General features: G+C 44.5%; 1 protein-coding gene and 1 long non-coding RNA gene across 2 annotated transcripts; both read right to left on the reverse strand.

The window, feature by feature from the left end:
* Positions 1-4,316: 4,316 nt before the first annotated feature.
* On the reverse strand, positions 4,317-8,538 carry HOXC11 (homeobox C11). Its single transcript, XM_040539391.1, is given in 3 exon segments — positions 4,317-6,184; positions 7,499-7,570; positions 7,573-8,538. Coding segments are annotated over 3 exon segments (906 nt in total). The 5' UTR covers positions 8,174-8,538; the 3' UTR covers positions 4,317-5,951.
* A 5,972-nt stretch (positions 8,539-14,510) lies between these two features.
* LOC121061077 lies at positions 14,511-16,824 on the reverse strand. The gene is made up of 3 exons (XR_005814968.1): positions 16,523-16,824; positions 15,437-15,522; positions 14,511-14,636 (listed from the first exon to the last, which is right to left on the reverse strand). It is a non-coding gene; the product is annotated as an uncharacterized LOC121061077 (long non-coding RNA).
* Positions 16,825-16,839: the final 15 nt, after the last annotated feature.

The raw sequence follows: 16,839 nt of genomic DNA on the forward strand, positions 1-16,839 counted from the left end.
AGAGGCGAAGAGTAACGATGAAAGGTAAAAATTGAAAACAATGAAGGACGTGCTAAAATGTGGCTCTGCTGCTCTGAAAGTTAACAGCAAACCTCAAAGAACTCCTATTTTACCCATATGACGATAGGAAAATGATTTCTTTCAAACTTTGTTAAAACGCTGATAATTTAACAGGCTTCTTAAGGCGTGTTTGAAGCAGCAACTCCGGTCTGCTGAGCGCTTCAAAATAAACATTATTGTTTCAATTACAATTTTAACAGAATATGGAGAGCACCACAAGGACAGACTGTTAACACTCCCGTTTCTCGTCGAAAAAGAAAAAGAAGCAATTGGAAGAAAAATCTGAATAAAGACAAATTTCACACCTATAGCATTGGAATAACCTGCGGATAATGGAGCCATAGCCCGAACGCTTTGTTTTGCACGATTTGCCTAAAATTTGAGGCTCTCCACCTTCCAAACGCAGACACCGCCGCAGAGGTCGAGACTGCTGAGAAACACATGTGCAAAGAGAGAATTTTATTTCAAAATCCCCGGAATCCTCATTTATTTATTTTTTCTAATTTTTATTTTCTCGTACCTGAAGTCCTCAGCCTGGAAGATAACCTCGAATATCTTCTGCTTTCTTAATCACACGCTGGCTGCAAAGCCCAGCGTGTGACACAGAGTTTCGGCTATTTTAGCCGTCATTTGTACAGTCACATACGGTTTATATCAAACACATCTTTAAAGCAGAGGACTGCAGATTTGCTTAAGCGTGTATCACTTAATTCAAAGAAAGGGATTAGGCCGCTTTTTAACAATTAAAACGAACGAATTTACTTTGCTACTTGTAGCACATAAACAATTGTAATGTTTACATTAAGTCTTCCCCCTTTTTTTTCGAAAATGAATAAAGTTTTTTATGGGCTCCATCAGCAATATGCTTCAGCCTAATTCCTCAACTCCAGATAAAAAAAGGCTTATGAGGTTGCAAACCACATTCTCGTGGTTTCATGTTGTAATTTAGAAGTTATCAAAAGCAGAGGAACGTGCTTCAATCTAACATATGCTGTGCATCCGCATATTCCCCAACTTTATGAAAGGCGTAGAAGCAAGGCCTTAATGAGCCGCCATTTTGGGGCAAAATAATATAAGTCATCATTTCATATTTTTCCCGGAGAGCAGAGGGGCAGCGCAGCCCTGCAGCCCCCCTCCCCCCCCCCCCCCCCTTCCTCCCAGTGCCCTATTTTTTCGGGGGTTACTGATTTTTTTCTTTGGGGGTGGGGGGGGTGGGGAACTGAAGCACAACTTTGCAAACGCTTTGCCTCAAATCCGCAATTCCTTCCCCAAAGTTTCATTCCTCGCCCCCCCCCCCCCCCCCCCCGTCCCTGCCGCCCCCTTCCTCCCTTGCTTGCCGGTGGCTCTCCCATATTTCAGCAGCAAACTCGCCGCCTGTCCCCCCCCCGGCAGAGCGGTGCTTCAGGAGAACCGATTTAATCGCCTCTCGCCGAGGTTATGGGCCACCAGGGTCCCTGGCAGAGGGCTCCGGGACTTGGGGCGAGCTGCCTGCTTGCCTCTATCAGCCCTGCCTCTCCGTCGGGACCAGCTATTGCTCCTATAAAAGTTCCTCGTACACAAATAAATGAATTCACCCTAGGATCCACAGGCGAGGATTAGCTCAATTGATGGTCGATTCGAGTCCACTTGCCAAAACCACTGGCTTTCTTCTTCGCCTTTTCTAATCCCAGCTCTGGCCAAGTTGCAAACCAACGTCAAACCCATGAGGAAAGTGCAAATGGTCAAAAGGATGGATTTCCCCTCATGGCTATTGTTTGCCGCTCTTGCTGAGTTGTTCAGCTGAAGTTGGTTATTTACATGCCACTAAAGAGGCTTCGCCTTTAGGACGGCTCTTAGCGCACCGTCAAGGTTACATGCTCCTGCCCTGGGCTCTGGCACCTTCAGGAGAGGCTGCGTGGGGTCGTGGGGTGCTGCGTGTGCAAGTGGGTGCGTGTGCAAGCGCGAGTGGGTGTGAGCGGCCCCGTCCAACACCAGGAGAATCCCTGGACGCTTTCATCCAGCATTTGCAGCTCCTGCAGCAGATCCCCCCCCCTCCCCTCCAGCCCCAGTCCCGCTTTTCTTTCTTTTTTCTTTCTTTCTTTCTTTTTTTTTTTTTTTTTTCAAAAATGGAAATGATTTGCTTTGTATGGAAGCCAACATAAGTGAACATTATTATCCTGCAAGAAGCCAATTAGAAGCCTGCCCCCTCGCCTCCTTCCCTCTCTGCAATATTTCACAACAAAGTAAGCCAGAGCTGCTTCCAATATGTTGTGTATGAAATCCAGGGAGCAATAGGAAACAGGTTGGGTTGGTGTGTTTGTACGTCACATGGAAAGGGCCTTCGTAATTAGTCTGGGTGTCATTAACGTAGGCACAGAGCGAGCTCCCCAGCCTATGAGGGAGGCTTTATTGTGATGGACATCCGAGGTAGGAATAAAGTTGTCTGATGGAGATGCCTAAATGCGTGCTGGGAATTAAAAAAAAAAAAAAAAAAAAAAAGGGAAAAAAACTTGTAAAACTTTTATGCCGAACAAAGTTATAAAAACTTTTCATGCGTTAAGATATCAAAAGGTTTATAACAATAATAAAGAGTGTATGCCGGGTGTGTTAAACCTGCTTCGAGATGCATTAAATGCTGCACGGCTGAGTTAAATATTAAGCATCATAAACGCCACACAGGGTTTAATATTTGGGTTTGGGTTTGCTGTTTTTTTTTTTTTTTTCTTTTTTTCGGGGGGAAACTGTGGGTCCCCCCAGGCGACCCCCCCGGCTCCCTGGAGGCGGGGCGGCCGGGGAGCCGCGACCCTCTCTGATTCCTCTTTATTACGAAAGGGTTAAAGGTGATGGACTTGACTTTATTGAAGTTCAAAGACATCAAATATTCACATTTTTTCTTCCCGTGGGTCTCACTCCCACCTCTGCTTCCCCGGCTGGGCTCAGAAAACCCCTTGCCGAGGCCTTCTGCGGTTAACAGGGAGCCGGCCCCAAAACCCGGCGCCAGACCCTATATGGCCCCTCCATATAGGTGCAGGTACCCCGGCCGGCGAGATACATATGTCTAAGCCCTGTTTCTGCTTGTCCGCTCCCCCGGCGTGGTACCCAAAGCATCCTCAGTGACCCCCCCGTCCTCCGCCAGCCCCTCCGCCCCCCTCCCCAGAACATTAACAGCCCTTTTCCTACATGGCACTGATGCTTAATGCTGCTGTAAACTCCCACATGGTCTATAAACTTGGATTTTACAACTAGCATTCCATTTTAGCTCGCGAAAACTTTGAACTAGGCCTACAGTTTCATTGTGCTGCAGTTGAACTGGAGCCTTGGAGAAGGAGGGGGGGGGGAGGAAAGGAGGGAGGGAGGAAAAAAAATTCCCTGGGCAAGACTCCCTTATTTGTTTACTATTTACTGCGGAAGTCTTTTCCTTTAGCCAGACGGGGTAATTAAGAAAAATTAAGCTGTTTAGTGCTGCAGTCTTTATTACAATGTCTAGACTAGCCGCTTTTGTCCGGACAGCCGCTGCTGTTACGGAGCATTAACTGCCGCTTCTGACCTCGCGATATTCACCTTATTGCACCTCTCTTTGGTTTTCCTAACCTTGGGAAGGTTTGGCAAACACTCATTAAAGAAAGGTGCTTTGGGGGTGGGCGAGCAGCCCCCTCCCCACCCCCGGTTTCTTCAACGCAAAGCTTAGGCGAGATTTCAGGCCGGGGACAAGCGTCCTTTCAGCTCGCAGGCTTTGCAAAAATAAATAGAAGCAAATAAAGAAGCGCTTTGCCATCCTCCAGCCCCCCCTCCATTTTTTTTTTTCCCTCCCTTTCCCACTCTTCTAATGAGAAACATGCCTGCGAACATCCTTTCAAGATCATATCGTGGCGTAAGGAGGACGGGTCTATCACGAAAGCCGAAGTTGGTTTTCATTTATTTGCGCGGAGGGGTGTTTGTGTGTGTGCAAACTAAGAGCATTTTTGTGGGTTATAATTTTTTTCCCTACCGTTGTCAAATAAAATCAGAAGACACCATCAAAGTGTTTTCATTCAACAGGGTTGTATTTAAAAGCAAGTATGAGAATTTTACAAGAACACGCTCAATGGATGGGAATATAATGTGTTGTTCCTTTTGCTGCTTTTTTTTTTCTTTTTTCTTTTTTTCATTCCCTCTTTTTTCTACCCCTTCGTCCATATGCACAATTCCATCGCTCCACATCAGAAAGCAGGAGACTGAAAACCTCAAACATAACCCCCCCAACCCCCTAAAACAACCCTCCGAATTGTTGTATTTACACAAAATACATGCACCACATCACCAACGGCATCTTCTGGATTTCTTTGTCCTCGAAAACGTTGTGTTGCTTTCAGACGCTGCGAGAAAAAAGTCATTTTGCAAACAGAAAAAAATCACTTTTATGCCCTGTGCCTGGGAGTTGAACTTGTTTTCCTTAAGCAGGAATTTAAGTACTTGACTTTGCATTTGTGCTTTGTAGGTATAAGGTACGTTATCCTTGACTTTTGAAAATGCAGCTTGTTTCTTGGTGTAATTAGAGTTTCTTTCCTTCTTTCTTTCTTTTTTTTTTTTTTTCATTTTTTTTAAAGAAGACTAATATATTGTTCTCATGAAAATGCAAAAAGATTAACTACAACCGGAAAACAGAGAAAGACATCTGGAGCCAAATTCAGGGTAGGATTACTGGGCCAAGAAAAATCCTATAAATTTCAGTTCCGTGATGAACACAATGAACTCCACAACAAACGTGTGCTCCAAGGTGGAGGTTTCATATTAATACCAGTCCTATTAGAGCAGATTGCAGCGAGTCACATGAATATGGATGATTATATTTCTGATATGCATTCAGGTATTTAAACTCCTATAGAAGAAACCCACACCACAATGACCGCAAAGAGGCTTTTAAGAGAGGAAATTCTAATAAAATGGTCAAATAAAATCATAATGTAGAACAGCTTGCAATGTCTTTATTTGCCACAGAATTTCACAGAGTATCCCGGGGACTCACTTTACATACACAAAGATTTTTTTTTTCAGGATTTTTTTTTTCAGGATTTTTTTTTTCTCTCGATGTTCTTCGTCTCCCATTTCCAGGAAAAAAAAAATGCACTACGAAATTTATTTACAAACCATTTCAGAAACTGTTATTGCAAATGCATTTTCGACTGGATTTTCCCCCCTCCCCACTGAAAATGTAGAAATGAAACTGCATAGAATATATATGTATATATATACACACACTCACTCCTATATATATATATATGCATATATATTTATATATATAAAGGGTGCATGGGGGAGGTGGAAATAATGATCTTCCTTCTGCTAGGGACAGATATTTAAATGAGGTTTCGACAACAACTCTTGGCATGGAGAGCAGAACACAGATGACCGGGGTGGGTGTGAATGTGCACATGCACACACAAGGACACACGTCTGTGTGTGCATTCTCACCCACACACACACACACACACACGCACGCACACTCACCCCAGACGAAGTGATTTGATCCTACAGGGAGACTTTGGCCGCTCTTGTGATAACACAGCTGCATACTGAAATCACCGTGGTAGTAACACACAGCACTGCGATTTATTCAAATGGACAGGGTGCCTAAATAATAATAACAATAAAAATAATAATAATAAAAAAGGGAATCCCAACCTGTTCAGGCAAAAAAAAAAAAAAAAGTTAAATAAAATGTTCATGGAATTCAAGTCCTTTAAGCGGTTAGGTAACTGAAAGAAAAATTCACTCCTTTTGTTACTCTGAACTGTCCCAGACATACAAATGTAAGTAACGAAAAGGCTTAAACTTTGAGGTTGCTTTGTCGACTGAAAGGGCAAACCCATGCTTGCAACTGTTCCTTCCCAATACACATACACTTCACCAGCAGAGGGGATTTGAAAAGATGTTCACAATAAGGGATTTCCAGAGAAATACTGCAGGCGGTCTCTGCTTAATTTTTTTTCTTTCATTCTTCTGTTCTGAAACCAAATTTTAACCTGTCGGTCAGTGAGATTTAACATCCTAGACAACTGGAGCCTTTTTTCTTTGTTTATATAGACATTGAAGAAAAATTCTCTCTCTAGCTCTCTGATCTGGAATTTCGAATAGGGGCACCTCTTCTTCCTCGTTCTGGGAGCACCTTAAAAGAACCAGAAGGCAGGGTAAATATCCTAATGCAACACACAGACTCATCTTCACAGCTGACCACATAGATAGGGGCAGAGTTAAGTTATTAATGCACGGGGAGATATCTTCCAGCAGTGAGCAGTTTGCCTATTGTTAGTGGTAGCAGAGGTGAGGTTACACAGGGTCTTAAGGACTGCGTTGCAATCGCTTTCCCACTGCACGGGGTTTAATCCCAGAAACGCACACACATGCAGGCATTTTTCTGTGCAGATAGATTATTTTAAAAAGAACAGCCCGGGACTGGAGGCAACAGACTGTTGGAGCAGGCTTTAGAGAGGCTGATTGCTGGAAAGAAAAAAAAAAAAGAAAAACCAAGAAAAAAAAAAGCCCACGCTCAGCTGCAAATCTGTTATCTGTATAGAAACAGCATGAGCAAGGTCGGAATTATAGGAACTAGATATTATGTTCCGCATAAGTTTTTGATTAACTCCAGTCCTCGCCACACACGCAAAAAAAGAATCAAAGTAGAAGAGAACTTAGCATCTGAGCTGCAAAAGGGGACTTTCTGCTGATCACGAAAGCAAATAGGAAAACAAAACAACCCTCCCCTCTTCCAAAAAGAGCCCCACGCTGAACACTAACTTGCAAAGTTGCCTGGATTCAGCATTTAAAACGCTCCTCTAAGACTGCCTAGAAATCTGAGTGCATGCAAAAAAGAAGACCCAAGCAAAGAAGCACGTAAGTAAAAGCCCTTCCTGACAAAAGCTAGACGCTCCACTAGGCTTGGAGGAGAATAAATGCCACTTTAAACAGAAAGTCTAAGAAAATGCTCAGCTCTGCCTGCAAATTCTGCAGCTCTCCCCCTTAGCACCACACTCCCACCAAGAGAAAAGACTCACCATACAGTTTGAATTAAAAACAAAAAAAAAAAAAGAAGAAGAAGAAGAAGAAAACAACACTCTGCATGCATCTTAGTGCCTAAAAGAAAGCACAGGCAGCTAAAGTAGTGTTCTGCCCAATTGCCTTTTACCCTCAGCAACCCGGGACCAAATCCTTTTAAAATGCTCATGTAAGTTCATGATCAAAGTTAATATTTGTCACGATGGTGTGCTTTTAAAATTTCACAGACTCTAAGATACTGTGTCTGCGCCTAACATCTCCATTTTTTTCAAAGAGCTTTTCCCATCGTAAAAATTCTTCTCGTTGGAAGAAAGAGCTTTGTAGGTTATAATAAAATCCTTTGAATGCTTATAAAACTCCACATAAAATTTGACCGACAAAACACACGGGCTAGTCCCTTAACCTTTCCATTTACTGCTCTACCTACTCGAATTGCTGCTTTTGCTTCCTTCCTTGTTGACAGAAGAGGACGAGGCTGAAGACCCTGGATTTGTGTTTCCTCTTCGTCTTCCGGGTCTATACCTTGGTCTCCGCGGGATGACAGTGCATTGGGTTGGGAGTCAGCCTCCAGTTTGCCCTCGCCCTTCTGCAGGCAGGTCTCAGCCGGGTTTTCCGCCCCGCAGTAGGCATTTTCGAAGAAGCGGTCGAAACCTTGGGGCAGGACAGTGTTTTTGTTCATGCTGGTGTAGAATCCCGTCGATGCCGGGTGGTTGGAGCTGGGGTGGTGGTGGCTGTACACGCTCTCGTTTTTCATTAGCATTTCGGTCATGGTGGAAGGCGGGATGCACTCTCTATGCATCAGATCTTCTGCGGAATAACACGACGCGTAATTGCTTCTATGGTGCCATTTACTTGAGGGGTCTAGACCATAGGAGACCTCTCGCACGGGCTGCACTTGCGAGAGGTTGGTGGAGTAAGGGTAGGAGATTTGGCGAGAGGGGGCCTGTGGCAGGAAAGATGACACAGTTGAAAATTCAGGGACGTAATAGGTACAGCTGGGGAGGTAGAGATTAGAAGCGCAACCTGCCCTTTCTCCAAACTCAGCACTCCTCTCTTTACGCGACTGGGAGCAGAAGTTGCCTAGATTCACTGAGTTAAACATCTTTCTCCTTTTCTTGCTCCTATAGATAGATGTTTTGGATCCGATGTGCAGAGGGGAAAAAATTTGGGAAGGCAAGATGACGCGCTATCCGTCTTAGTCGCTCCGGAGGACACGTGATCCAAAGTAGATATTGTCATATATCAGTTTGGAGCACTTAGATGCGTAGGAGTGGTTCACTTAGGTAAGATCTCAGAGGTTCAAACGATTGGTTTTCAAACACCGCAGAAACATTATGAAAATCAATTGCAGATTTGTATTCATTTTCTTGAAGGCACACCCCTTGTAAGCATTCAAAGCAGAACAAGTACAAGGGGTGGCTTGTGAAGTTGCTTTTTTTTTTTTTTTCCACCTTCCTCCACTCCTACCTATTCGGATTCTGCTTTCTGCTTCTTTTCAGCGGGGTTTGGAGATGGGGTGGGGGCGATTTGGGCTGCGGGGGGGTGGGGGGGAGGGAGAGGGAGGGTCTTAGGGAGCTCGGACTGTGTTTTTCCACCCTTTTTAATATTTTAATTACGGTGATTACTATAATTTATTATGATGATTATTTCTGTCCTAGCCTCCTCTTAGAAGTGTTCCTGAATAGACTTTAGGTAGCTCAATATAATCACAGGGAAAACGCTGGAGACGCCTAAGTAAGTTTTCAAACATTTCTCAAAATCTTGCTGCAGGCGTAAACGCGCAGCTCTTCGTACAGCTGGGCTGCTAAATTATAAGTAAATCTCTCTATCTATCTATCTGGGAGTGAGGGGGTTGGTGCTAATTAACAAGCTTCTAACATACGCTAATTATGTTGATCTCTATGTGCACATCAACTATACATCAAGCAGGTTGGCACGGTTTATAGAGAATATACCATTTAAGAATGACAGGGTGCGGGGGATCGTGTAAAGTTTCAAACTTTAAAGTTAAAGCAGGCCTGCGTTAATGACTTTTGATATCGAATTAGTCGTATATCAAGGAATAGAACAAATGAATTAAGTCAATGTCTAATAAATATTCGAAAACCTCCTTTAATGTTTTGTTAAATATTTATTAAGTAAGAGTGGCATATTGAATATTTAATGCAATTGTTTATTGTCAATCAATGAATGTACTTTCAGCAATACTCTCATCATTTATTCTTCCAGCTGAATTAAAAAAGATATTCTTATTAAAGTCATTTGTCTTCTCTCCCACGCCCCGGGAGCCTCCTCTTTCTCCGTCCTCCTGCATTTTGACACGAAACAAACAGGGATACCGAAGTGCTGCCGGCTATTTTGCGAGTTTTACCAACAATTCTTAGGCGGAAAAAAATATATATAAAATTAAAAATCCCCAACCCCAAACGTCAAACCCCAAATCCCTTCTGCAACCCCTCTGGAAGGTGCACCTGAAGGACGCGCAGCCTCCGCGCTGCCAGGGGTGCGAGGCTCAGCCTTCGCCTTCCAAAAGTCTTCCAGGGACAGAACCGTCTGCGAGACGCTGCAACAATTGGGCTCGAAGTGGGTTTTCACCTGGCTTAGAAATCATCTGCCGGAGGTGGGGATGATTATTCCCAGCATTTTTCTGTCGAGCACAGGCGGCTGCATTCACCTCCAGATGAAAATATTGCAGCGCATCCACCCCTGTTTTCTTCTTTTCTTTACAGGATGCCACTTAGGGATTTTTTCTTGAATTATCCCCTTTTAAAACGGCCAGTAAAAGGAAGAATAAATAAAAATATTGAATCGCCCGCACATAAACCCAAACCAAAATCCATCATGGGATCTGTTCAGTGGCAGGCTGAATACTTCTAACAAAACTAACACACCGTGAGAGAGTGGCACGTTTTTACTGAGAGTATCTTGTCAAATCGAGTTGCAGTAAATTCAAACAGCGAGAAGGAAAAAAGGCAAATCTCAGCCCCTTGCCAGAGCGCTGAGCCTTAGAGTTGGGACCAGAAAAAGCCTGGACGGCTGCGATGTTTTCGCTTTGCTACCCGAAAAAAAAAAATATATAAACTCACCCGAGTATTAACCAATTCACCCCAAAGGAGCATCAGGGGCTCCTAGCCCTGCTCGAGCTGTCCCCCCTGCACTTGGGCACCCCTGGGTATGTCGTTTTGCGTTTCTCTCGTCTAGTTTTCACTTTATTTCATTTGCTGCCCCCCCCCCCCCCCAACCTGATGTTTGCCGCCCCATTTTGACCAGGAGGTAGCTTAATTCCTGGGCGAGATGTGGAGATTTGGGAAGATAAAACGCACCTCGGGCAAGCGGAGGAAGGTCGCAACCTCTGCTAGAAATACAGATATTCTGCAATGCTGCAGCAATGCACAGAAAAAGAAAAAAAAAAGAAAAAAAAAAGAAAAAGAAAAGGAAAAAGAAAAGGAAAAAAAAGAAATAAAAAAGGAAAATAAAAAAGAAAATGAAAAGTTCATTTTCATTGAAGGAAACAGCCTCGCAAGTCCGTATCTTGCAGCAGAGCAGCGAGCAGGGGTTTTCAAAGCTCCTGAGCATAAATACAGTGGGTATTTCAGCAGGGCTTGCAAAACTACAGTGCTTATCAGGCAGTGTGCCCGGATTTCTATGCATTTATTACGAAATCTTGAAGGGAAACATGGCGGCGTCACTTACTAAGATTGTGTGCGCTTCCCCAGGTTGAGCCTTGTTCATCCCCCCAGCGCAGCATCACACTCCTGTTCATTTATTTTCATTCATTTCTGGATTTCCTCCCCCTTCCAGCTTTGTATTTTCTATTTAAGGAGAGCCGTTCTCATAAAACTCTTTTTATAAGGGATCGGGGCGTGTGGGTCTCCCTGAATGTGTGTGTGTGGAGATAGAGATATACACACATATAAATATGTCTGTAATTCCAAAATGAGCTGTGTTTTCCTCTCCAATGCACCGTTTGGCTGATGAATATAGGGGCAAGAACTCTGGCTGCCGAGATGGATTTCTTCAGGTTTGTAATCTGCCCTATTTTATGACTTGGACGTCGTTTTGGGCAAAACTTTTAATTAAAGTGTCAGCGATCTTTTAACTTGGCTTTTTATTGACCAATATTAATACTAACTACAAACTAATAATGTTAAGCTATTGTTTATGAGTGTAATTATTTTTTCCCCAATTCCCTCCTGTTTGCAACCTGCGTGGAGAATACTCTCACTTGATTCAAAGGGGGAAATGCTCTTTAATGTACATTTTTTGTCCTATGTGTTCCAGTCCAGATTCCATACGAAGGCTGTAGGCATGAAGCTCTGCATCCAGGGAAGGAATTAGAGCTTGTTGCTAAAAAAAAGCAAGATCCGAGCAGCTCCTTCAACCCAAAACAAAGCCCCCCACCCCACCCCCAAAAAAAAAAAAAAAAGAGAACACGTCAGCAAACAAACAAACAAAAAATACGTGTGGCATAGCACTCGCCCTCCCTCCTCTAGGTGCGGGAATAATTTATTGCTCTTCGTAGGTAAATACATCTAAACCAAGCCCTGGTGTCGTTTTGTTTTTTAAACCCAGTTTAAAGTATAGGATTTGCTTGCTTCCTGCAAGGAAGCACAGAAGAGACAGCTGTGGAGTCACAGCACTTGAATTTGACCACCAAAGTGACTACCATAAAACGGAATGAGGGCTGGCGTCTCGCATTCCTTTTGGTTGCCCTTAAAAAAAAAAAAAAAAAAAAAAGCAAATGACTTTAAGGCATAGCCATCCAGAACATTTCAATTCCTTCATTTTTAAACCTGCTTCATTTCCTAGCGCATGTGAAAGGTTAGAGCGTGGAGGAGAGAATTAAATAAAACCTGTATTTGCGCTCTTGCAAGGAGAAAAAAAAAATCCAAGGGAACTTGAGAAGGGGGGAGGAAAGGTCTGATTTTGCTTCGGGAGGTTGCTCTGATATGACTGTGTGTACGAGGTGAAGCTGCCCTGTCTGGAAGATTTTTTCCCCCTTTTTTTTTCCCCGTTCTTTCCCAGCCGCAGAGGGAAGGGGAAGGCGGCAGCCCCGAGACTTTCCCTCCCTGTGCCTTTCGGGCAGGAACCCCAACTGGCTGGGTCCTTCTGTGCTGGCATCTCAGTCGCACTCCTTTCCAGTCCTGGACTTGTCGCTTTTGTACAGAAACAGCACATTGCAAGGAAAAAAAAATAAATCAAATACAACTCCCCATGCCCCCCCTCGCCCTGCTCCGGAGTGAGCACTCATTTGCCTGATATAATGCAAACACTTAACACATTTAACAGCGTTTTCAGCAGGCAAATAGGCAAAGCTCGAAGCTTGTAAGATGTGTTTTGCGTTACTAAAATGAATTTTAAGTGTATGTTAGAGGCATTTCGTGACCAAAAACATTGCAGCAGTTGTACCAAAATCAAAACCTTGGAGTTGTGAAAGTTGGCTTTAGCTGATCTGTGTAAACATCTCAAGTTATATTTTGATTTAGGCTAATCCTATACTTGAACTCTTCTCAATAAATCATTGCTCATTTTTTTTGCTCCCATTGGGGAGAGAAGATCTATTTTTTCCCCAAAGCTACAATTATCTGAACGCAATGTAAATTCGTTAGCAGCCTCCCAACTTCTGTCAAAAACTTTCTTGTTTGTATTACCATAAAGAACCCTTTGTCCGAGCCCGTACAGTATGGAAACTTGTCTGGAGGAAGAAAAATAAATAAGAAGAGAATAGATTTCGTACCGAAGTGACTTACCACGTTACACATTGCTACTTACTGTGGCCTCAAGATATCTGATGCATTATTTATACCCTGAATCTTTCCCTGTTTCGGACAGATGATCAGAGTTTGCTTTGGCTCCCGGTTTGGGGAAAAAAACAGGAGCTTTTCCAAACCTGCCTGCATTGCTAACCTGTGCTCACTCGGGGCTGCAGATGCGTTGGAAGTGAGTGCAAAAAACATTTCTTTAGCAGCTGCAGCTCCTGCAGCTACACAGAGATGTGCCTTGCTTTTGCTAAATAGGCTCAAAGTTCTGATGTCTAATGACTTTGGCCTATCAGATGTTCTCAAACTGATTTTTCCCTCCCTTCCACGACGGTACTACAATTACTTCCTAAGCCTCAGATGGACTTCAAAAAAAGAGAGAGGGAGACGGAAAGAGAGGAAACCCAGGCCAGTAAACAGATTACTAGACACCGCGTATGTGTACAGGAAATCTGAAGGGAGACAATAGCTACAAGTGGGAAGCGCTTGGAAAAGATTATTGTCCCCAAATGGCAAAGAGAGATTTAATTGGATGTAAGCCAGACTGCTAAAGAAAACTATATAAGCTGTGAACAATTCAAAGGGAAAAAAATGACTTAGATCTCTCTAGACCTGAGCTGCAAGTTCAAAATCATGTGGACTTAATCAAGATAAAAGCAGATAAACTATGCTTCCCAACCGCAGGCAGCTCTGCGACTGTCTGGGCTAAAAATGTGCGGCGGGTGCCGGCTCGGGTGGAAGTGATGCCGAGGAGGCGTTAAGAAGAGTTGGGCTCACTAATAACCAATATAACTAACACTCTGCTTGGCTCGGAAGCCAATCAGGCTTCCAATCAGGCTTCCCGTTTTTTTTTTTTTTTTTTTAGTTTCTCATCAGCCCACGCGAAGCCGCGGCTCCATCCCCACGGGGCGAGCTCCTGCCGGGCGGAGCGGGGCGGGGGCGTCCCCCCCTATTTATTTACTTCTTGGCCCCCTATTTATTTGCTTCTTGGCCTCCCCACGGCCCGGTTGCGGGGGGCTGCTGAAGCACGGGAAACGGCGAGGGTTCGGGAATTAATTCAAGGAAAACTTCACAGCGTGCTGCGCTCCTGGAGCCGCTGCGAAATTCAGCCCAGAGGAGACAGGAAAGCCAGAGGAGCTCGTTAAGCAACACCTATTTCTATTCCTCTCTCTTTTTTACCCCTTCCAAATCTCTAAAAATACTCATTTAAACACAAAGGAAGACATATAAAACACACCCGAACCTTGCAAAAAAAAAAAATTCCTTTATTCGCCAGACATTCCCTCTTGATAACTTTAGCAGTGACACTAAAACGTGCAAAAGTGTGTAAAAAGTCGGAAATTGTGGCGGGGAAAATGTGTTTTCTGTTGGGTAGCCCGTTTATTAGCAAAATAGCCCCGAAATGCAAAGTTCGGAATAGAAGGTGGGCGGCTAATCCCACCCAGCCTTATTAAAACCGCACACACGTTTGCATGCGTGCTATTTAATCCTTAAATACCCAGGAAATCAGTTCCAAGTAGTGCACTTTAATGCCTTGGCTCCCGCATCCCCTTTTTATTATTATTATTTTTTAATATTTTCCACAGCTACTAGCACCTAGATGTATTTCCCTCAGACAACCATTGATCATAGGGGAATCTCAACAGTTCCCGGGGATCAACTTCAATAGTTCGCAATTGCGGGCGCGGCGGCGCTGGGCTCTCTCTTCCATACCCGCATTAATCAGAATAAAATGAAGCAAAATCCTTCAGTTGCTCCGCGGGGCGACGTTTTCCAAAGGCAGATCTCGGTTGCAGAAGATAAATGCTGCCGGCAGAAGAAAGCAAGGTAAAGCGGTGGGAAATGCCCATCCCTCTCCACCTACCTATGGAGCCACCTGCCTTTCCCGGTGCTCACGCGTCCCTTTCCCTATAAAATACATCCACGCGTGCAAAAGCACATCTATATCTTATTTGCAGTCGGAGAAGCAGAGGGATCAGGGTACAAAATCTCTAAAAAAAGTTGCTTCACTCCATGCCCTGTGCCAGCATCGCGGTTCCCCAAAGTCCCCTGCTTATCAGAAATGATATCCACATCTTTTTCCTCACCGGGACGAGGGTTTGAGTGTTTTGTTATTGCCACATTCATCTGAAATAAGCGTATATAGAAATTAATGTGGCCGGAGTTCTCATTTAATAAGGTACTGGGCTTTGATGTACCCTGTGCATTGAGAGCAGATAAATGATGAACTCAGAGTCTCGAAATCCTATCTATTCTCTTCGTCTGGTCGCTTCCTAAAATTTTCTTTTTCTTTCTCTCTCTCTCTTTCTCTCTCTCTCTCTCTCTCTTTCTTTCTTTCTTTCTTTTTCTCACCTATTAATTAGAAAATTATTAGTCTACGGCTGCATGGGCAACTCTGTGCAGAAATACTAAGTTTTGTAGCAATGCACACATAAATACACATAGATCTTCATTCATTGCTATGTTACACACGTATATATTCCGATTGAATATTTCCCTGGATTTCTATTCTGTATAGCATAGATTTGTCTAAATAATTACGTATTTATCTATTCAGATTAAATGACCGCGTGTATATGGAAAATAGTCTTCTCCATTACACTAACCGCAGATTTTCGCCTTCCATCCATCCCAGCGCTGGCTGTCCAGCACAATTTTTCTTTTGCCCTTTGAGTAGCGTCTAAGGCAGAGGCTGAAAAAGAGGGGGAGCGTTTTTTGCTATTTCCTCGCCGCGAGGAGAAAACAAAGAACAGGGACCTTTTCTCTTCTGCTATTTTGGGGTTGGCAGACGAGCCCCCTAGCAGGACCAGGAGGCTTCTCAGGACTCACGGTTGGGGGGGGGGAGGGGGGCTTCACCCCCTCTGCCCCCCACCCGAGCCTGGCCTGGTGGAGGAGAAAAAAGAGCAGAGTCCCCCAACTAGCAGAGTAAGCCCCAAGTGTCGCTGGTTTCCCCCCTGAGCCAGGCTGCAGCTCGCCCCGTTGCCCGCAGCGGTGGGAGAGGGGCCGGGGAGGAATCGGGGGGGTCGGGGGGTGCAAAGACACAACCACAGACCTGGCGACACAAGCACAGACCTGGCGAAAGTACCCTCCCGGCCAAGGTTTTTCCTCTTTTTGCCGTTTTCCCAAGGCCCAAGAGCGTTGAGCTTGGAAGCTTTTGCCGTTGCGGGTGCAGTTGGTCGCTTTCTCCCTCTCTTTATTATTATTTTTATTTTTTTAATAGGTGCCCCCTCCCCAGTTTGGCTTTTTTGGAGGCTCGCGGTGAAACCAGCTCCGGATGAAGCCGGAGGAGGAAGGGAGACAGGAGAAGAGCAGCACGCCTTACTGCGAGGCAAGAGGTAAAAAGCCACGCAGTGATTTTATCCCCCCCCAGCATCCCGACCCCCCCCCCCATTACCACCCCCTTGGCTGCTCACATGTCTTATTTCTCATTTACCCCTGCCCAGGCCCTTCCAGGTTTCAAAAACAGGCAGAAACCAGCTTCAAAACCCATTGAAACCCCCGGTATTTCATTCAGTCCGACCCCTCTCCGAGCCAACCCCCAAATTTCTCCCCCACCGGCTTCACTCCCGCTCCCCGCTCCTTTTATTCCACGATTACGCTTCTCTGCCCATTTTTTCCCTCTTTGAAACGAAAATTTCTGCCCCTCTCCCCCCCCACCCCCCTTTTCTTTCTTTCTGCCTCTCTCTCCTTACCGAGTGAACTTCATTGTTTTCTGGAGGAAATGGTAATGTTCAGACATTAAACCTTAATTGGGCTTTTCTTTATGACGTTTAATTTCCTCCACGGCAGACGTGTTTGCATCTTGCTGGGAAGAGAGGGAAAAAAAAAAAAAAGAAAAAGAAGGAGGGGGGGAACCTTGTTTGAAGCCCAACTGGGGGGAGAAAGGAAGAAAAAAAAAATCAGGAATCGGGACGAAAAAGGCTCGGTAAAACCGCCCCCACCCCATCCTTTTGGCTATTTCAAGCCCCCCCGACGCACTTGGTTCACCTCTCTCCCCCCACGGAGAAGG

This window comes from Cygnus olor, chromosome 29 (assembly GCF_009769625.2).
Source record: "Cygnus olor isolate bCygOlo1 chromosome 29, bCygOlo1.pri.v2, whole genome shotgun sequence".
NCBI classification, from domain to species: domain Eukaryota; kingdom Metazoa; phylum Chordata; class Aves; order Anseriformes; family Anatidae; genus Cygnus; species Cygnus olor.